This window comes from Herpailurus yagouaroundi, unplaced genomic scaffold, assembly GCF_014898765.1.
Source record: "Herpailurus yagouaroundi ecotype Mexico unplaced genomic scaffold, PumYag 28, whole genome shotgun sequence".
Lineage (NCBI taxonomy): Eukaryota > Metazoa > Chordata > Mammalia > Carnivora > Felidae > Herpailurus > Herpailurus yagouaroundi.
The window spans coordinates 72,331,335-72,354,299 of NW_024412376.1; the positions used below are offsets into that span (position 1 = coordinate 72,331,335).

The following is a 22,965-nucleotide window of genomic DNA, read 5'->3' on the forward strand; positions in this document are numbered from 1 at the left end:
AATAACATACATCTTGAAAAACAAGATTCTTATGAGTTTAATCTCCTGCTAAAGAAGGTTTTATCCATTTTACCCTCAGTATTTTGGTATTCATGAGAACACATTGCACAGTACACGGTTCCTTAATGTTTGTGCATTTAGATTATACAGTAAAACCTTGGTTTGTGAGCATAATTTGTTCCAGAAACATGCTTGTAATCCAAAGCACTTGTATATCAAAGTGAATTTCCCAATAAGAAATAATGGAAACTCAGATGATTTGTTCCACAACCCAAAAATATTCATATAAAAATGATTACAATACTGGAATATAATACAAAATGTAATGAAAAATAAACAACCTGAACCTATCTTTGAAAACCTTTGTGACTGGTGTGAAGCAAACAAAAGAGAGGAGGGTTATTGTTTAGGACCACTTTCACTATCACTAACAGAATAACTACTATCTATTAGCTTAATGGAATCTTGTTCTGCATGGGGGCCATTGTATGTGCTAATACGGATGTTGAGTACAGTACAGTATTAATCAACTCTTGTCATACACCATATTTAATGTAACTGGCAATAAAGCAGCAGAGGAAAGGGTCTATATCTGCAGGCAGCCTGACCTAGAATGAAGCAAAGCATTCCTAAGCTTCCTCTTGTCTAGAAAAGCAAGGGACTGTCCACAGGTGCTTTGAAGTGACAAATAATACACTACCGTCAGTTATGGGCACCTTCCAACATTCTGAAGAATCACTGATATCTGCCAAACACAACAGCCTGAGACCAAGCATCCAAGCGACGATCACCCATAGTCCTGCAATGAGAGAGAGAGAGAGAGAACCATTGGCTCAGTTGTGATCATGTGACATTCGGCATCACATCTTACTTGTATTGCAAGACATCGCTCATTTATCAAGTTAAAATTTATTAGAAATGTTTGCTCATCTTGCAGAACACTTGCAGAACAAGTTACTTGCAATCCAAGGTTTTACTGTACTTCAGTATTATTAGGAGTAAGGACCCCACTGACTGCTCAAATGATAACTATACCAAATAAGAATGAATGTGATGGTGTTTTCTTACCATTTCAGTCTCCGGAAAAGGTTTGTAATAATTTACATTTAAAATGATCTTTTCATTTCTAAATCACATGGTGACTTAACTTTTATACCTAGATAAAATATTATTAATATTTCCTCCTCTAGGAAAGGTATTCTACTAAGATATGTAAGACACACATTAAAGTTTACTGATGCTAGATAGGAGGTTATAGATTGTATATAAAAGAATACTCGACATTTAGAGTAAGGAAGGACCACTGAGAATTATAGTTAGCCAAAGATATCACTAAGGTGGAAATAACTCATAGCCCACCCTTTGTTAGAGAAGATGTAGAGATAGAAATTGAGGCTTTAAGGAACAGAAAAAGTAACATCAAGGGCAAGAATGAGAAGTCTGTTTTCAAGAGACCTTAAAGAGATTAATCAGATCAAATGCTGAGGAGCAGAAAGAAATCATGTTGGGTAAATAAAGGGGAACTGAGTGATAAAGGATCTTAGGTGTAGGCTAGGACCTTAGTCTTTAACCTGGACTTTGGCATCAGTTTCTCATTGGGTTCCTTTGTCTGTGTCTCAACTTGGGAGAGGTTGGAATGAGAGAGAGCAGGTGTGGCATACCAGAAGTTCTTTAGAACTCTTGTGCCCAGGCCTACCTTGGAATTAGCTGACTGACATCACTCCTTAAGGTAATCCTCAAACTTCAGTTAATGGAACTGCCATTATTCAGGAATTCTTCTACCTCACAACTGTCAAGCAAATGCTTCTTTGAAATAAAGTTTGAAGAAGAGGTAGATCTGTTGTGGTCCATGTAAAGCTTAAACTACAATACAGGGCTTTTTTTTTGGGAGTCCCTTCACACTGTCCATTCCATCTTCCTCCACTACAAAGAAAAGGAAAAGTAATACAAGGGGAAGGGGATTAAAATCCCCAGCCCTTTGCCTTACTTTCTAAAGTAATTTATTTCAGAAATAACCATGCCATTTATACACACACACACACACACACACACACACACACACTTGTTTTTATATCTTTGTATACATTGTTTGTACTTAATAGCTTTGAAGATGGGAAGAAAAAGCTCCGTTCCACAGAATTTTGCATCCCAGTAAATATATAATGAGCTTCCTCAGTGATTTGTGGTTAGAGGAATTCCTGATTACATATCCTTGTAAAGAAATGTTTTGTTTTTATGTGTGCCTTTAAATAAAACTGCCAAATCAGAATAGTTATTTTTAGTCTTTTTGAAAGTAAGTATTTTTATTTGAAACCTATTATTTTCAGAAATAAGAAAAATGTTACTCTAGGTTCTAGCTATACATTGATTGTTATTTAAGCGTACCTTATTGGAGTTTACATTGATTTATACAATAATCAAACTTTTTTCTGCCATCTAGTTTCTCTTACCACATCTCTCTCAAAATTCTAGTTGATACTTGCTCAATAGTAATTCATTCAAATGTTCCTGAATCCTTTAAATTCACAGTTATGAGTACACACTGACTATTTATTAGTACACTGTGATCTCTTTGATATATTTCGGGCTTATTTCTTTTAGTGAATTCTTAAACTTCTCTCAGCCCCATCCTCACCTCATAGACTACCTCAATTTCCAAAAATATTTACTTGGCATCTATGTTTTGTGTCCTTCTTTTTTATAGGTGAATGCTTCTCATAATAAAATTACGTAGATATCATGATAACTATCATCTTTTGTCAGGTTCTAACCCTATCTTCAAATCTCTCCTCATTTCTTTTCAGGTATAGAGGAGGAAAGACTTTGTCTTTTCCCTCTTAGGTCTGTGGCGGGGGCCTGTGAGTTGAACTGACAAAAGACTGATGAACAGGAGAAAAGCATACAATTTGTTTTAATGTTAATATTTTAATGCCTTTCTAGAGAATAAATGAAGACCTTAGAGAAGGCTAGACCCAAGGAATTATATCCCATTTTAACAAAAAGTGATAAATTGTGGAGATTTGACAAGACAAAGAAAAAAGGGTTTGGGCTAGGGGCATTAAACTGTGGGGGAATAATGAGGAAATACCTAGAGAAACTAATGGAAGAGCAAGGCTATTTTACTAAGGTTGGTTTGTGTAGATCCATCTTGGCACCAACTCCCATGCCAAGAATGTTCTCTTCCTGGCACAGGGAGGACACCTTTTCCACAAGAAATGTATGCCCTACTTTTAGGTAGAAAGGAGGAGATTAAAGAGCCTGTCATACATCTGCTAATTCTCAGTTGCCTTCAGTTAAAAATAATCAGTATGCCGCCGTGGCATATTTTAGGGTAGTGTGTTCTTATCTTTCACAGGTTTTGTTTCAGTTCTGACATAAGTACGTGAGAATAAGAATTGCTAACCGAGTAGACTTAAGTATACGGGCTGACTGTATAGCACAATAAAGTAGCCTTCATGTCTGGAAATAAATGTACTTTTTCCAATAAGCTACCAAGCAGATTAGTGTTGATACTACTATAGAGAGAAACCAGTCTGCGTTATTTTCATCTTCTGAGAGCCTTATTTTATTTTGACAAACATATTAGAAGGTTAAAAGGTCCTCCAAATGTTTTATTCCTTAGTTTCCCATATCATATTGGTTTTGTTAAGTCAACTCTGACTCCTTAACATCCATTTTCCCTAGGTTTTGCTGGCACACCCGGATATCTTTCTCCAGAAGTTTTACGTAAAGATCCTTATGGAAAACCAGTGGATATGTGGGCATGCGGTAAGGAATCATCTATCTTTCTTTCCTTCCCTTCCCTTCCCTCCCCTCCCCTCCCCTTCCCCCCCCCCCCCCCCCCGTTAGTTCGTTCTTTCTTTCTTTCTTTCTTTCTTTCTTTCTTTCTTTCTTTCTTTCATTTGTTATTTAATTAGGTTCTTTGTAAGAAATTTAGAACACCAATTTGTGAGGGTAAACTCCATTTGTGAGAGCAAACACAGAGCAGAGGTAGACCTGAAGCTGAGGACCGGCTTTGATTTTTGGTGGAATTTGCGAGTCCACAGCTTTCTGATCAACCTTGCACTGCTCTGTAATCTCATATTTTTCTTTCTCTGTGTTGAAGACCTCACCTTCCTGGCGTCTGGGTTTACGCAGCTTCTTCTTAAAGTAAACATCAGTGAGGTGTTTGGGGATTTTCACACTGCTATCAATTTTGGTGGAGGTGGCAATGACAAATTTCTGGTGTGTTCTATACAGAGGAGCTCAATTAAGAGACAGAGGTCCAGTCACAAGTAGCAAGCCACTGCTCAGTTGCTTCAGGAAAACCACTCTCTTGCCTCTGTGGCACCCAGTGAGGATGATCAAAATGGCCCTAGGAGTGATGCTAGCTCGCAGTTTCTTCACATGCTGACTGAAAGGATTTTTGCCATGGCTCAACAGCTTCTGAGGCACATCTTCGGTAGGATAATACCTAGGCATTTTGTGAAGTTTAACCACTCGGGTACCACCATTCTTATCACCACCAACTGGTTTTTGTGACAGTAGCAAGAACCTTCTCCTTTTTCTTTTCAATTCTGGATTTAGCTGCTGAATACTTCGCTTGTACATGGCCTTAGTCAAATACATAGCCGATCGGGAATATCTGCCAATTCCTCTGACTAGGACAGGGTTTCGGCTGCAGTGGGGCTTCTTCTTCTTTGGAGTTTTAGCCTTGAGGTTACCCTTCTTAATCTTGCCACCAGCATCAGCCTTCTTGGCTTCAGGTTTCTTCTCCGTCGTATCCGGCTTCTCAGCTTTTTCGCCCACCATCTTGCAAGATGGGAAAGAGCAGGAATCATATTTCTATGCAAATTTTACAGTATACCAGTATTATAATTAATGATAGGATCCTTTAAATTGGAAGTTGATGCTCTCTAATGATCAACTTAGGGTAGTAGTTCTCAAACTTCAGCCTACCGCAGGTCACGTGGAGGGCTGGTTAAAGCACAGACTGCCACTTCTGAATCAGTTGGTCTTGGGTAGGAGCATGTGTGTTTTTAGCAAGTGCCCAGGCGATGTTAGTGTTTCCAGGTCTGGAAGCACCTTGAGACCAGGGACACAGTATCACCTGGAGTGGCCATGCTTTTATGCTGCTGTCCTTCCACCTCATCCAAGCAGCCCTTTCAACAAATGCCACGTCTGCACAACATGGTTGGCGGGGACTAAAAGGGGAAAAGTGAATCTTGGAAAAGAAAGCAATTAGTCTGTTCTGTGGACTGAACTCTGCTTTAGGCCTTTATCAACCAACTCTAATCAAATAAGTATCCTGTGCAGGCTCAAAGCCATATAATATGGAGGATTCCCACCACAATTTTTAAACGGAATTTCTGTGTGTTCTGTACACTGCGAATAGGTGAAAGACTAAAATAAAAAGGATACTATAGAATACTTTGAAATATTTTTCAACTGGGGTCATTGACACAAACTAGTTTTCTAGGTTCCTGACACTGTGTCATTGCTACCAATCTAAATCGTGTGGCTTTAGTGTGCCGCAGACAGATTTTGTTGCCTTTGGTGTTTGTAAGCCTGGAAGGATTTGTTTAAAAAAATGATTATGAAAATAACTTTTTAGATTTGGTTTCATGGAAAAAAATAATAAATTCATCACCATTACTTTGTAGTGCTAGGTTATCCCACACTATATATCTTGTCAGCTTGATCTCATTAGCAATAGCAACTTGGTGTTTGATCTGAAACTGGATGCCTCTTGGACCTTTAGACTTACCTCCATGCCCAGGAAAGCAGTTATGGGAGGAGCACTATATCTCCAGTCACAACGCCTGTGTTAAGGTCTTTACTTTGCACTTACCCTATCTCTAGTATCTCTGAGTTGGTTTCTGTATCTATCAAACAGGAAATATTACCCTTGTAGAATTGCATGGGGGTCAAATAAAGACATTTTATAGTTTGTAAAGAAATTTAAAATGCAAACAGCTATTACTCTAAAAGGTTGGATTGTCATTTAATTAAAGGGTGAGGTCTTGGGTGTCTGCTCTGTTCCCAAGCTCTGTCTTCCTTCTGCCTACCTGAGAGTATCTTCGAAGTATGAACTTGATGTCTTTGGGTTAGAGCATTGTCACAGAACATCCTTGTTCAAATCTAAATGCTAATGGCAGATAACTCACATATTTCCCTTGCAACATAACACCTTTCGTCACAGATCTGTCATTGCTGATGAATTTAAAAAGCAGCAAAGAGTGTCCTGAGAGGCAGGCAGATCTAGATGGGTTTTATGGAGGAGGGAGCTGATGGGAGTGTAGCCAGAGTTCTGCACTCAGACCCTGAACACTAGTGGGCTAGTGTAGTGGAGACTGATCAGTAGCTGGGGCAAGGCACTCAAGAGTCTTTTTGCTGCCTTCATGAGAAGGTCACCTCTAGCCTCCCTTCACCTCCCTTTTTCTCCATCCCTTCTTGTTTTCCTCTTTCTCTTCCTCCTTCCCACCCACCCCACAGGTGGGAGGCAGTATGTACACTGGTTGAGAGCACCCACTCACTCAGCTCTTTGATGCGCTTGCTGTAGAACCTGGCACAAATTTTATAGTCTTGGTATCTCAGCTTCCTTGTATAAAACAGAAAGTAAGAAAGTGTTTCTTTTTTTTTTTTTTTTCAACGTTTATTTATTTTTGGGACAGTGAGAGACAGAGCATGAACGGGGGAGGGGCAGAGAGAGAGGGAGACAGAATCGGAAACAGGGTCCAGGCTCTGAGCCATCAGCGCAGAGCCTGACGCGGGGCTCGAACTCACGGACCGCGAGATCGTGACCTGGCTGAAGTCGGACGCTTAACCGACTGTGCCACCCGGGCGCCCCAAGAAAGTGTTTCTTTTTAAATGAAGTTTCAAGATAACTGATAAGTAGATATGTGAGAGAGAGACTTATGCAGATTATTAGATGACTCAGCATTATTGTTTTGATCAGCAGTTGAATAATATGATAACTTCATCTGGTTACCTGAATACCGAATACCTCTCTCCCTTTGCTTTCTTTCTTCTCCTTTAAATTATTCTTTTGCAGGCCTTTGATTCTGCCAAAGATGCTATTGTAGACCAGTTTCACAGCTCATGAATCCTATTCATTCAGACAATTTAAATAAATCAATTATTTAGTCCTTGCATTAAAAACATTTTTTTGACAATGTATCAATTTTATTTGTGTTTAAGAATGTCAGGTTATTTAAAAGAAACCCCCCCAAAAAACCTGGTATTTTGTATTAGGGATTCTTTTCCTGGCTGGGGAGCAGAATCAGTGATGAAACTTATGTGTGTATGTGTGTATATGTATGTATATGTATATATGTATCCAGCCCCTACATAGGCCCTCTGCTTTAGTGGCTCTGAGTGGCAGCTACATTTTTTAATAACTATGACATATCATCGGGGTTTAGACTCACTGTCTTAGACTTACTAAATACACTATGCTCAATTTTAATATTGCTTTGGTAAAGTTGAGTATATCTGGCTTTTGAATTTTTTGTTTGAATGCATTGTTTATATAGCTAATCTTTTAAAATAATAGTATATCTTGTAATAATAGGATTTCACATCTGGTAAATGCAAGGTAACTCATAGAGTAGAAGCTCTAACTCTCTTGGCTGGACAAGGGGAAAAAGATGGGTGAAGAGTAGCTTCCCTTCTTACTGTGTGAGCTATGTAACATTCTTAAAAAGTTAAGTAGGGGCATCTGAGTGGCTCAGTTGGTTAAGCATCTGGCTCTTGATCTCAGCTCAGGTCATGATCTCATGATTTGTGGGATCAATCCTTGTGTCAGGCTCTGCACTGGCAGCATAGAGACTGCTTGGGATTCTCTCTCTCAAAATAAATAAATACACTTTTTTTTTTAAGTGCATGTAAATAGCAGATAGTGTATGTATGCCTGCAGATGTATATGCACATACACACAGATCTCATAATGACTATAGAAACTTAGAGCCATAGGGCGTCTCACAGATTTCAACCTGAGTTTTGCCATGGGCAGAACCACCTTTCACTTTGCTCGGTTTTATCCTTACCTTTGCTTTCTTCACACAGTTTTCTACAAACAAATAGTTAAATCCCTTTGTGACAAGCAATGCTCTATTTAGAGCATATATTTCCTAACAGTTCCCATTTTGCATAGAGATAGTGATATATTTTTAAATCGTGTGCCTTAAAATGCATTTGGGATCACATAGGTAACTATGGAAATGTCTTAGATATTCTAATATCACAATAATGCCCCACCTCCTTCCACAAACATCATAATGCCTTTTGTTACATTTCTGGATCACTGCAGTGGGTTTGGAACACTGTCTTAACTATTTTAGTCTATTTTCACTTCACTAAGGTAACATGAAAGTTACATTAAATTCTCTTACATTTGTAAGACAGTCTACCCTTTCTCATCCTCAAGGTAATAAGCACCAAGGGAATGTACACATATTCAGTTGCTTTTAGATTATGACCTATCTTGAGAGAAACTCTTTTTTTAGCCATCCATCAGCACTAGCACCTGCCTATTGAATAACTACTTCTTTTCAAGGCTAGACATTGTAGAGTGGGGTAGGAAATGACACTACCCAGATAATAAAAGAAATGTAGAATAAGACATTTAGCAGAATAGCAGCTAACCTTCTGTGAATTAAGCTATGAGCATGCACTACAGCAGATTGTCTTTATAGCAGTTGACATAGAGCAGAGTGAAGCACAGTATTGGTATAATAGATAAAAGAAGTCTGTACATCATTTTTATTAGAAATATGCAATTATCCATACATAGGACATTTCAAATACCACCATTACCTTGCTTTTGAGACCTCACACAGAATGTAGTCTGACCTGCACTTAGTCTTTCAAAGCAACTAGTCTTTTATTGAAAAGCAAATAATGGACGTTAGTGAAACAAGAACACTCCCCTGAGTTCTACCTTAACAACAGTAAATTGATTTTGATGGCTTTCTTGCATATATAGCTGTTTCCATAATTCCCCAAAGGAATGAACAGATGTTGTTTATAGATGTCACTGAATCACTGGATTTTAACAGAACTTGCTTCTACATTTTGGCTCAAATGTAAGCCCATATAAACCTAGCCAACACATACATATGCGCGTGCGCGCACACACACACACACGCACGCACACACACACACACACTCTTGTCTTACTACGTCTCTGTCTGAATTAGATATCAGAACAGTTATGAGTGATAATAAATTAGTGACTATCACAGAATATACCATGACTTTTGATGAGCCTTTGGAATATTATGGAATATATTAAGAAGCATGGTCACTAAGTTCAGCATTTGTGTGATTACTGGGCCTCAGAGCATATATTTGCTAAGGGTTCCCATTTCCTTAGAGATTGTGTTGCTGTTTTTTTTTTTCTTTTATTTCACTGGAATAAATCAGCATCAAGCACTTTTTAAGAAAGTATTTACAATTTTGAAATCTCAAGCAGTTTGTTGGTATGATTACCTTACACTGGTCAACTTTGTTGCTTATGATTACCAGTTCCGTGATTACCTTACACTTGGCCATCACAGATATGCCTCACAATTACAAGGCTCTGTTGCCTTCATCCTTTATGACCTATATCCTCGTTAGTCTTCTATCCATGGAGCTTTACTCCTAATTATAGCCCCTACCAATATTGTCTTACTTTGAACTTACCTATTCTCTTAGATTTCTCAAGACACAGTGTTATGGTGTCCCTAACTGATGTTTTAGAAACATGGACCCATGTTTCAAAGTGACCTGAGTACTTACCAGATTCAATTTTCTGGAATGCACCAGAGAATCACTGAATAAGATTCTTCGTGGTGAGGCTCAGGAATGTGCATTTTATCAGGCTTGCTAGGTTATTCTAGTGCACACCAACATCGAACAGCATCATGCTAGCTAGTTGCAGTTTTCTTTAGGGCAGCAAATTTTAGGATTCTTACACAATATAGCAAAGGTTGCAAACAGGTGGTTCACAGATGTTTTGCCCAGATTGCTGAACCTTTTACTTTGGGAGGGGGGGAGTTGACATTTATTATTTATCTTTATAATTTATTATCAGGAAATTTCACTAAAGCAATTGAGAGAACTAATAACAAGATACTTTTGCTCTTAAATAACAGCTGTACCTGTCAAGTGATGGACACATGCTCTCCCCTGGTTACCCGCCTGCCCCATACACAGTGTGGACACAGGCATTCATCTCTTCCTGGTGCTGGAAGACCTGTTTGCCACCCCTACTATATGGCATAGTTACCATCATCTGGAAAACAACTTCCTATCTTGCTGGCCTTGATCTTCTAGATCTTTGTTCTTCCCATAATTGTCTCTTTAGGTCAGAGTTAGTTAAACACTTTTTCCTTTTTGAATTGCATGGTGATTTTTTTTTGCATAAGGTATTGCAATATAAAAGGGAGCCATACTTATTCTTTGTATAGTTAACTGTACATTTCCAAACTCCACTCACAGTATGCCCTTTATTTAGTGAGAGTATTAAGTGGATGTCTTGTTAGATTGTTCCATTAACTCCCCACTGACTTTTTGGAGTTTTTGAACATTGCTTTTTTCTCTCTCCTTTCATCAGAGCAGCGACTAGAATGTTTTAATCATTAATGTTATTATAGGTTTAATCATTTTTCTAACTCCAGCTTTTATTAACATTATTTTTGAATGTTCTTGATAATGTAATCTTTATACCTAATCAGTAATCAGTGCTTCTCAACTCTTATTAATCAAATATCTCTAGCATTGCCCAAGCTCAAATGACAGTGAAAACTAGTTCAACTTCCACTTTTATTTTTTTTTTATTTTTTTTTTTTATTTTTTTTTTTCAACGTTTATTTATTTTTGGGACAGAGAGAGACAGAGCATGAACGGGGGAGGGGCAGAGAGAGAGGGAGACACAGAATCAGAAACAGGCTCCAAGCTCTGAGCCATCAGCCCAGAGCCCGATGTGGGGCTCGAACTCCCGGACCGCGAGATCGTGACCTGGCTGAAGTCGGACGCTTAACCGACTGCGCCACCCAGGCGCCCCCAACTTCCACTTTTAAATGTTATATGAAGCTGTGTCAAAATAGTTGTTTTAACTTTTTATTTTGGAAATTTCGAAGTATACAAAAGTAGAATAATATAATTAAATGACAGGTAATCCTATTTCATCTACACCACCCAACTCATCCCTCCTCCCCAAGATTATTTTAGTCAAATATAAATATAATATCAGTATATCTATACATACCATAATATGTGTCTCTAAAAGAAAAGGGTTCTTTTAAAAGAATGACAATAATAACAGTACTTTAAAATTTAATATAATTACTGCTTAAAACCATCAAATAACTAGTAATTTTTTTGGCAGTTTGCCCTCTTGTCTCATAATTTTATTATTAGTTTGCTGTCTTAGGTCCCCCCCCTTTTTTCTGTGAAGTTTATTTTTGAGAGAGAGAGTGCACACGAGGGGGAAAGGGCAGGGAGAGAGAGAATTCCCAAGCATGCTCCACACTGACAGCACAGAGCCTGATGTAAGGCTGGAACTCACAAACCATGAGATCATGGCCTGAGCCAAAATCAGGAGTTGAACACTCAAGTGGCTGAGCCACCCAGGGGCCCCTCTTAGGTCTCTTTTAATTTGTAATTTCTGCTTCTCTATCTTTCCTCCTCCTCACCCCCCTTCTCATTTCTCCATTTATTTGTTGAAGAAACCTGCAGTTCCCACAGAGCACCCCTACAGAGTACCTGATATTGGTCTCTACATAATGTTTACCATGGTAAGGAACCATGATTCCTTGTGAAAGGAACTAATTCCAAGTCTAGGTTAGGAAAAGCACAAGATGATACAGGTGCATCTTGTTATAGCAGAAAGACAGAAAACTGTTAAAGACCACAGACTTTTTTTTTTTTTTTTTTTGCAAGAACATATCAGGGATGATATGACCTCCAAAGGTTGGATGTGTCTCATGATGTTAGTAGCTTCTGATGATCTCTACCTAGATACGAACAGGACTCAGGAGCCAACTTGAAGAGATGACTTCTAGTTAAAGATAGGACAATTAAAAGTTAAATGAGAAAAATAACAGTAATAGATTGAAACACATCAAGTTTAAATCCATGCATTCATGACAATAATCAAACTGCAGTAGCAATCCTAACCTTGGATTAGGGGATTAATTAATGGGGAACCAATGTATTTCAAAATTATTTCGAATTATTTCGAATTATTTCAAAAACCAATTCATAAAGGAGGAAACAAAAGTCTGTTACTTTACCTATCCTGTATGAACCTGACAACAAGGTCACCAAATAATTGATGAAATAAGTTGTTCTTAGACTAAAGAAGGTATAATAGAATTGAAATATCTTTTTTTGTAACCCCTAATGAAATATCTAGGTAGAAATCATTAAAGGCCAATAATATCCTAAGAAACATTCAAATTTTGGAGATTATATCTTCATCCCTGAAGTGCTCTCGAAAAAAAAAAGAAAAAAAAAATGAAGATTTTGACCAGCTTTTAAAGATTTTACTGACTTAGTTTTAGGGCAAGAAAAGAAACTCTATTTTTTTTTTTCATTTTTTTTTTCTCTGACCTAGGAGAGGAAGGTAAAATATTAGGGTTATAAATTAAGCTTACAAGAAAAAAGTAAAATGGAATGGGGCAAAGACTCTCAGTTAGACAATAAAAACTTTAATAAAGTGCATAGCTAAAGGAAAAAGTGGCTGCAGGGAACATTTAAGACAGTACCAAAGTGAAACCTTACTAGTGGTCAAGGCCTTTCAATTACAGAACACAAACAATTTAAAATTTAAAATGCATTTGTCTTCATAGATGAAGAAAAGGTAGCTCTAGCCTGCTTGTGGCTGAAACAGTTATTTCATATAAGTTCTCAAACCATTTCCTCATCTGTAAAATGGAGACAATAACATTTATCTACCTCAGCATTGTACAGGGAGTAAATAAGGTAATGCACTAATGCAGATGTAGCTACTCAAAAAATGTTACCTACAATAAAATGTATTATTATACCATGACTCTTATAGTTATTCTATACTTACAGAAAATAGAACTCCAAAACATGTAATTCAGGAAGGCCTCAGACTCCAATCTAATGAGCAAATCAAAATAAGCTTACAAACCAGTATTTATTTAAATAGGCATTGAGAAGTAAACATCAGTGTAAATAGTGCTCATGTATTTTTTTTCTTTAAATCTTCTGGCCTGAATGTTTTTAAATCTTTTATATTTGTGTTATTGTTTTAGTAAAGAAAATTTTTTGGTAGAAACTCCTCAATCAAGCAATTAAATTGTGGGCATTTATCTATGTAGTGGTTGCCATTTCTTGGGGAACGAGGTATCTATGAACCTTCCCCTTTGTAGAGACATACCACATCAGTGCCAGCCAGCAGGACTGCAGGACAAAACCTCTGAAGCAGGCCAGCCTTGCAACCTACCCTAGGTTCAGAGTGCTAAATGTCTCAGTTGTCTCTGTTTTATAACTTCATAACAGCCTACTTCAAATGTTTATTAGAAAAATGTCGAATTAAAAAATTAATATCAACTATTGCCATTACAGAGCTAATTTTCTTTGGGGCACCTGCGTGCCTCAGTCAGTTCAGGGTCCAGCTTCATCTCAGGCCATGATCTCAAGGTTCATGAGTTCAAGCCCACATCAGGCTCACTGCTGTCATTGCAAAGCTCTCTTTGGATCCTCTGTTGCCCTCTCTTTCTGCCCCTCCCTTGCTAGCTCTCATATGTGCTTCCTTTCTCTCTCTCTCTCTCTCTCTCAAAAATAAGTAAACATGAAAAATAATTAAAAAAACTAATTTTCATATTTACCCCCAAACCATAACTAAGAGATAAAACTACTTAGGTACAGCCCTTCTTCTACCTCTCTCCTGGGAACACAAACACAGACACTCATCACGATCCTCATTATTAGATGCATGTGTTAGATAGAAAAATAATAAAAAAGTAAATTTAAATCAATTTACGTTGTTTATAATGTGGAGAGAAATGGAAAAATACCTTTTTATGTTGCAAAGATGAAGTATCAGTAGGCTAAGATTTTTCACAATATACTGTGATTTTTCTTTTCATAGCCTTTTTTTTTCTTTTTAAATCCACTATAGTAAAATTATTTTCAGCCTTGATTTTAAAGTTTTGTTAGGTTTTTATTTAATAATGTTTAAATAAAATGTTGTTTAAATTGTTCCACTCTGGTAGTGATTCACATGAATTTAAGAATCTGCTTTTGAACTTGAACTTCCAGAAGCAGGCTATGACAGTCTAGGGTGATTAAACTATTGTTTAAAAGCCATTTTAGCTCCCACAGTGTCTATTGTATAAAGATGACGAATCTGATGGATAAGGGCTATATTTTCCTAACAAGGAAAGTTAAAGAAACCCAAGAGACCAACACTGGTAAGAGATAAAAGGAATCCTAGGCCATGCCAGGCAAAGTTTTATCTGTCTGACCCTCTTTCCTTGGTTTCCATGCTTTAAGGGAAAGCAGCAAGGGAAAAACAATCAGTAGAGGTCAGAGCAGTGACAGAAACTAAAGACTTTAGGTAGGCCAATAAACTTTTCCGAAGTAGGAGGGGATTGGTTCAAGATGGCAAGTTTAGAAGATCCTGAACTCACCTCCTTCCATAGATACACAGACTCTCCAGCTCCATATGAAAAAATTAAAAAAAAAAAAAAAAAAAAGGGCAAAGGCTGTCAGTGTTGACTAGACACTGGCAAAAGAGTAGAAAACCACACTGAAGTGGGTAGGAGAGACTGGGACACAATCTCACTGTAAACCCTGCCCATAGCTTGGTGATCCACAATGAAGAGAAAACTCAAAACCTGGGCTTCTCCTTGAGGAGTAAATGGTTCAAACCCCACATCCAAGACCTCAACTTTAAGGACCTGCACCCGAGAGATGAGCACCAAGAATGTCTAATTTTGAAAGCGGACTCATGTACCAGATGCACAACACTATCATGATCTGTAAGACAGCTCTTAAGGGGCCTGGATGCTTGGACATACCTGCCCTAGGGCCCAGCTCAGAGGCAGCCTGATTGTACCCAGACATCAAGTGAAGGAGGTTGACCTGCTTTTATTAAAATGTCAGCCAGTGGGGCAGGCATCTAATTAAAAACACATATCTAGGAGCCTGCTGGAGTATTCTCTGGGGTGGAGGCTGGCAGTACTGTGTCCATGCTCTCCTTTGGCCATGCTTTCCCTTTGCTGCTCCAGAGCACCAGGAAAGAAGCTTTTTCATGTGTCTGATGCCCTGATCTTGTGGCAGCTGCCCAGGGGATGCCTCCTGACTGGCTGGCTCTGGAGGCCATGGGGCCTTGTGTTCCTTGTCTTGTGAGACTGTAATAATCAGCATCACCCAGGGAGGAGCTCATACCCCTGTCTGGAACCTTGATTTTTGCAACTGCTGTCAGGTGACACCTCCACATTGCCTGGCTCTGTCAGTCAGTGGAGCTTATGCTTGTGGGTCCTCTAGGACTGTAACCGATGGAGAGATAGTTCTTAAATGGCCACTACCCACACAGCATAGCAAGAGGTAATAGACCTAGGAGCTTCATCTTTCTGTGAAGGGCACCTATTAACTAACCATCATAGCTGCAGCCTGAGGAGCAGGTTTCTAATTAAACACACATCTAAGGAATGCCTATAATCCTTTTCAGAGACCTCAGAGAGTACCACTGTCTTCATGCTCACCCTCTGCCACACTCCAGAGCTCCAGTGTCTGCTGGAGGAAAGTTTTGCATACAGCTGGTGTCCTGGTTTTTACATTTACTGCCCTGTTTTTTGCAGCTGCCTCCCAGGGCATGCCCCTTTGATTGCCTGGCTGGTTATGGGGACTTGCATTCTGAGGCCCCACAGTTGGAAATTGTAGAGAAAGTTATTGGCAAGATGCCACACCAGGGCACTGCACAAACAGCAGATTTAGACACACATCCTTCTAATCTTTCTGTGAAGAAGACATCTTGGCTTTTCCTGGAACTTTGGCCTGAGGAGTAAGTTTCAGAATTGATATACATCTAGTGGACTACAGAGTTGCTCTCAAGGAATATAGGTTGTGGATACCATCTTGGCACTCTCCCTTTGCCTTGTTTCAGCTTGCTAGTATCTCCCAGGAAAGATATTATGCATTCATCTGAAGCTCTGATTTTTGTGACTGTCACCCATGGGACCACATCAAATTGCTTGGTCAGTAGGGCTTATGCTTGTAGTCCCACAGGACTGTATATATTTGCATAATTTTTGAAAACCTGCTATCTGAAGGTCCGGATTCCAAACAGTCTGAACCTAGGTGCTGAGATCTTTCCCTTTCAGTTACTAGTGGGTCTTGGCACATCCTCACCTACTAAGAGCTAATAAAAATATAGTAGGCTTTTTGGAGAAGAGCAAAGGTTTGAGAGATGACAAAGAGTTGGGGTAGAGTTGAAAGACAAGTTTCATCTTCTACACAAAACCACTACTTAAATGTTGGGAAAGGTGGGGGGCACCTGGGTAGCTCAGTCAGTTAAATGGCCGACTTTGGCTCAGGTCATGATCTCATGCTTCAAGAGTTCAAGCCCCGCATCAGGCTCTGTGCTGACAGCTCAGAGCCTGGAGCTTGCTTCAGATTCTGTGTTTCCGTCTTTCTTTGCCCCTCCCTTGCTCATGCTCTCTCTCTTTCTCTCAAAACTGAATAAACGTTAAAAAAAATAATTTAAAAAAAAGATTGGGAAAAGTGGTTTTTTTATCCACTCTGTAGACCAATACAGAGTCAAATAAAATGAAAAAACAGAGGAATATGTTCCAAATGGAAGAATAAGATAAAACTTTAAAAGAAATCTTAATAGAATACAGATAAGTAATTTACCTGATAAAGAGCTTAAAGTAATGCTCATAAAGATGCTCATTGAACTTGGGAAAAAAATGGATAAGCACAATGAGAACTTCAACAAAGAGATGAAAAATAAAAGAAAGTACTAAATAGAAGTCACAGAGAATGTGACTAACAATAGATTACATGAAGTAGTAGAAAGGATGAGTTATCATGAAACCAAGCTGATGGAACTCACCCAGTCACAACAGAGGAAAAAAAAAAAAAAGGCAAAAGTGAAGATAACTTAAGGCGCTTATGAGACAACATCAGGCAGACCAACATTCACATTACAGAGGTTCTATAAGGAGGAAAGAGGCAGAAACGTGTTTGAAGAAATAATGGCTGAAAACTTCCTTAACGTGGGGTAGGAAACAGATATCCAGTTCCAGAAAGCTCAGATTTCCAAATAAGATGAAACCAAAGAAACTCACACCAAGACACATTATAATTAAGATGTCAAAAGTTAAAGATGAGAGAATATTAAAAGCAGTAAGAGAAAAACAACTAGTTGTGTACTAGGGAAGCTTCATAAGCCTATCAGTATGTTTTTCAGCAGAAACTTTGCAGGCCAGAGAAAGCTGCATGATATATTTAAGCTGCCAAAAGAAACAACAACAACAACAACAACAGCAACAACAAAAACTTTGAATCAAGAATGTTCCACCCAGCAAAGTTATTCAAAATTGAAGGAGAGATAATGAGTTTTCTGGACAAAAACTAAAGGAGTTCATCAAACTAAACCAGCTTACAAGAAATGTTAAAAGGAATCTTTAAAAGCTGAAAAGAAAGGTTGCTTATTGGTAACAAGAAAACATAAAAGAATAAGTCTCATTGGAAAGGTAAATACATAATAAAGATAGTAGATTAATCACATATAAAGCTGGTATACAGGTTAAAAGACAAAAGTAGTAAAAAACAATGATTATAATAATTAGTGAAGGGATACACAAGTAAACTATGACATCAAAAACAAAATGTAGGATGGGGCAGAGTAAAACTATAAGCCTTAGAATAAGATCAAACTTAAGTTACTAAGTTAAAGTACACTGTCACAATTAGAACTTGTTAAGCCTCATGATAACCACAAAGCAAAAACCTGTAGTAAATACAAAAGAGAAAAAGAGAAATAAATATAACATAGCTCTAAAGAAGGTCATCAAACCACAAAAGAAGAGAGCAGAGAAGAAAAAAGGAGCACAGAAGAACTACAAAAACAGCCAGAAAACAATGAACAAAATGCCAAAAGTACGTACCTATCAATAGTTACCTTAAATGTAAATGGACTAAATTCTCCAATCAAAATACATAGAGTGGCTGAATGCATTAAAAAAACAAAAACAAATTTATACTGCCTACCCTTCAGATGTAATGACATACAGTCTGAAAGTGAAGGGATGGAAAAACTATTTCATGCAAATGGAAACCAAAAGAAAGCTAGAGTAACTATACTTATATCAGACAAAGTAGGCTTTAAAATGAAGGCTGTAATGAGACAAAGATGAGCATTACATAGTGATGAAGGGGTCAATCCAACAAGAGGATATAACATTTGTAAATATTTATACATCCAACATTACGTAAGTATAGGAGCACCTAAATATATAAAACAAATATCAACAGACCTAAAGGGAGAAATAGACAGCAATACAGTAATAGTAGGGGATTTTGATACCCCACTTACATCAATGGATAGATCATCCAGACAGAAAATCAATAAAGAAATATTGGCCATAAACCACATGTTATACTACCTGGACTTAACAGATGTGTACAGAATATTCCACCCAAAGGCAACAGAATACACATTCTTCTTGACATGGAACCTTTTCTAGGAAAGATCATATGTTAGGCCACAAAACAAGTCTTCATCACGGATATCAATATATCACCCCGATGACAGGTAAGTTTCATCTTTAGGTATTGATCTGTTGTGCCTCTTTAGAATTCTTTGGTTCTAAAGTTAATAAGGAAACAGTGTCTTTGAATGACCCATTAGACCAGTTGCGCATAACAGATACAGATGTAACCTCCCATCTAAAAACAACAGAATACACATTCTTTTAAAGTGCACAGAGAAATTTTTGGACTGCCATATACTATCAGAGTTCATGAGCATAAGAAGAGGAGCATTTGCCCTCCACAGAATGTTTCAGAGTAGATCAGAGCATGTCTTTCTGAAGCTTTCCAAATACCCAATTTCCTCTCTTTGAATGGATGTGGCTTAAGTATCATGTGGATCTGCCACATTTAATTTATTGTTGCCTGAATGACTTAACATAATGTTAATATGCTCATTCTGTCTAGGTGTCATTCTCTATATCCTTCTGGTGGGATATCCACCCTTCTGGGATGAAGACCAACACAGACTCTATCAGCAGATCAAGGCTGGAGCTTATGATGTATGTAATAAATGTTCATATAGTGTAGATGAGCATTTTTTTTTTGTTTATTAACCAAGAACAAAATTTTTTCATTACACTTTAAAGTATAATTTTCAACAATTTCTCTAATTATTTTTCTCAATCCTAGGGAGAGGGAGATAAAGTGTAAGAAAAGCAGCATATGTGTTTAGTTTGTATTTCCTTTTAGTTCACTATCTCCTAAGATTGAAAGGAAAATAGTTGGAAGTTTCTAAGGAAGGACTTCGCTTCTCAAAATTTTTGGATCTTAGTACATTTTAAAACATATAAAAATTAAAAGATTTTTGCTTTAGAAATGATTAATGCTTGTTTAGTTGAATTATATTCCCAAATGTTTATCACATAATTTTAAATCATGTATCAACAATATTTTGCAGTGATCTATGTATCAAATAGAACATCATTCCATTGTGTCAGCTTGATTTTTTTAGTCTTATTTACCTCATGGGCTTCTGTGGAAACTTTCATTTGAAGAATGTGTTTCACAATTTAATATACTTGAAAATCACAGTTCCAACATATTTCATTTATAATTAGAATATTTGAAAGTAGTGAGTATGAATTAGTTTCTAAATCTCAAAAGTAAAGCCTTATCTATTTTCTCTTTATGGCTTAACTTTGTGTTCACTGATAATAATTTTCTCTCCTTTGACAAATATGTGTATAAATATGATTTACTACCACCTTTGGTAGCTTCTCACACATCCCTCTGGAAATTAGAGTTCAAGGTTTAGAGATGCTTTTGATATATTATTAAGTGGAGCAACTAAGTCGTAGGAAATTTTGGGTCCGTCTTCTGTGCAGAAGTTAAAAGCTCAGTGTGGAAGTGAGAGAAGATAAAATAAAAAATCTCTGTTATATTAAATCAGGTCTCATGAATTCAGCAGCACCTTTCTGTTAAAATGTTCTATATAGATGGACGTGGGTATAGCAAGAATTTAAAATGCATATTCTTTTAATTTTGAAGCATCCCATTCTATCTAGTCAGACTAATATTTGGGCCAAATTAAAATTTACATGGCCACAGCTAGCACATTCATCATCTTTGCAGACTACAACTAGGCACCCCCTTGACAAGACATAGTTCTGCAGATGCACTGCTTAATGACTATGGAGGAATGACTTTGTGGAAACTTTTTTAAAAATGAGATAAAGGTCCACCTTTATTCAGGCTGAACCAGCTCCTAATTTGCTATCAGAATATCTGTACCTCAAGGAGGAACAGCTTGAATATTTCTTCATTGGCAAGTTTTCATAGCTGCCCAAAATAACCTATGGAATTAAAATGACAGTTGTTAAACTGGTAACATTTCAAGTATTAAAGAGTCAGTATCATTTTTTTCATATTTCATTTTACCAATGGTTCACAAAGTACCCATCTTACAACTACTAAAAGTGAACTAAAGTCCATGACATAGTGACAGTGACTTTTGTTCCAAGATTGTCTATAAAAATCCGTGAAGTGGAATAAGAACCTGATATTCTGTCTGTTGTTTAGAAACTGATGTAAATTTTTCTTAACCTATGAACAATAGTATCTCTACTAATAAATAATGTGAAAATGAGGCTACGTAATTATCAACAAAAAATTTAAATACACTTAGGATAGCTATTATACAGTTATTAATACACAAATGGATTACTCATAGAAGTTTTGAATGTTGGTTACTTTTAAGAACTTTGATGAAATTTGTCATTAAGTAGATTAACCTTTCTGAAGTGCTAAAATGAAATCCTGCTGAGGCACTTGTAGTCTTAGATTTCTTCTCACTACTATATTCCAAATAGCCACAATTAGTAGGTCAGTTTTGGCACCAGCAACGGAAGCTCTTTTATTATTTCTACTCTTACTGATCATGAGGTGTGAAAGTATGTAATACCTCATTTTTTCTTATAATACTTCATTTTGAATCTTGGTGTAATAGCATGATGACATCAACACATTTGACAACCTGCCAGCTTTATTGATGTTTACAAATAATTATGAGAAAGACTGTGTAAAATCTTATTTTCAAACCAAAATAAAGATCCTTTGAAAGTACTAGAAGATCTTTAAATTTATTTTTTGAAACATTAAAATACATTTACTCGGTATAATATGCAGTTTAGCGTATATACTTATCACTTATTAGCTACTTATCTTTTATATATGTAAATATATTCATAAGGGGATATATATACACATTTATATAGATTTATCTACATGTAGATACAATTTAACTTATACAAAGAGTAAGTTTTTTGAAGAAACCCACTACTTAAAGAAATGATTAGTTTACTTGGCTCTTCCCTGTTTAATTGAATGTATCTATTTTTGAAACTATTTATAAATTTGTATTTTTGAAGTTTCCATCACCAGAGTGGGACACAGTGACTCCTGAAGCCAAAGACCTAATCAATAAAATGCTTACTATCAATCCTGCCAAGCGTATCACAGCCTCAGAGGCACTGAAACACCCATGGATCTGTGTAAGTGACAATTCTCCAAAGACCTTAAGAACTAAGATTAAAAATGAATCATTCTTTAAAATTTTTTTCATGGATTTAAAATAATTTTTATAGAAAAAGATGAAACTAAAAATGAATGAATTTTTGACTCGAGTTATTTAATAAAATAAATTTATAATGGTAATAAATGCTGTTTTGGTAACAAAATCTGATTTACATAGATCGATAAATATTGCCTACAGTAACAAAAGGAATAAGTATTTCTCCTACCAGTTATTGATAATACTCATGAACAGAGGATAAGAAAATGACACCAAAATTAACTATATTCCAGTAGAGATTAGACAAAGTTCAATTATTACCATTAGGCAGCTTTAGGAAAAACAGCAACAATAGCAACAACAACAACAACAACAACAACATCAAGATTTGGAAGCTTGTAGTTAAGTTAAACTAGCAAGAAAGAATGGCCATAGTAGACAGATTATACTTCAAATGTGCTAAGAAAAACTGTGAAATTTGGAGGGGATGTAGAGATTCCACTACATTTCTAAGGTTGTCAAATGTTAGGGCAGTAAATATGGTACTGAGTAAATGAAAGGCAGTCCGATAGAAATATAATTAAAGACATTGAAATAAAGGTAATTGCGGGAATTATTGATATTCATATCTATGCTTTCTATAGAGAAATGTTGCATCTTAGTCATAAATAGTTTTGGCAAAGCTAATCATCCATTAGGAGGGAACTTTTGCAAGTGAATACTCACAAGTTCATTGTAAGGGTTTAGGCACCATTAATGCAGATTGGATGAAGTTGAGAATACTATAATGCTTAGTATGATTTAATTACCCTCAGTTAAGTTTCTTTTCTTCCTCTTCCAGCAACGTTCTACTGTTGCTTCCATGATGCACAGACAGGAGACGGTAGACTGCCTGAAGAAATTTAATGCTAGAAGAAAACTAAAGGTAAGGAAGTATACATTTGTGTGAGGAGGTGGACTTAGCAGAGTGAGAAATGAAATTGTGAAGAAAATAACTTACAGCAAAGGCTTTTGAATGTGCAGACCTCAGAACTCTTATTCCTCCTCTTCTGGGTCTTGAGAAAATGTAATAGATGCTGGAATGAAACCTGCAATGAAGAGCTGGGATCTCTGTGGCAGTGTGTGCTGTGGTTCTTCCCTTCAGAGGAAAGCAACTGTGCAGTTTGATAATTGGAACCTGGCCACACACCTGA

At 37.0% G+C, this 22,965-nt stretch overlaps 1 protein-coding gene, 1 long non-coding RNA gene and 1 pseudogene across 21 annotated transcripts in view; 1 reads left to right on the plus strand and 2 right to left on the minus strand.

Moving 5' to 3' along the window:
* The window catches only part of LOC121030708 (uncharacterized), a 28,583-nt gene extending 19,920 nt beyond the window's left edge, over positions 1-8,663 (minus strand). For both annotated transcript variants that reach the window (XR_005790372.1, XR_005790366.1), the window contains exons 1-3: positions 8,028-8,663; positions 6,971-7,087; positions 701-799 (exon numbers count right to left, since the gene is read on the minus strand). This is a non-coding gene — a long non-coding RNA (uncharacterized LOC121030708). The remainder of the gene's footprint in view (positions 1-700; positions 800-6,970; positions 7,088-8,027) is intronic.
* The window catches only part of CAMK2D (calcium/calmodulin dependent protein kinase II delta), a 315,318-nt gene that overhangs the window by 240,632 nt on the left and 51,721 nt on the right, over positions 1-22,965 (plus strand). For all 19 annotated transcript variants that reach the window (XM_040475237.1, XM_040475297.1, XM_040475342.1 and 16 more), the window contains exons 8-11: positions 3,685-3,768; positions 19,168-19,262; positions 21,630-21,752; positions 22,614-22,697. In XM_040475237.1, the coding sequence (XP_040331171.1) occupies positions 3,685-3,768; positions 19,168-19,262; positions 21,630-21,752; positions 22,614-22,697 (386 nt within the window). The remainder of the gene's footprint in view (positions 1-3,684; positions 3,769-19,167; positions 19,263-21,629; positions 21,753-22,613; positions 22,698-22,965) is intronic.
* LOC121030703 (60S ribosomal protein L6-like) lies at positions 3,901-4,791 on the minus strand (annotated as a pseudogene).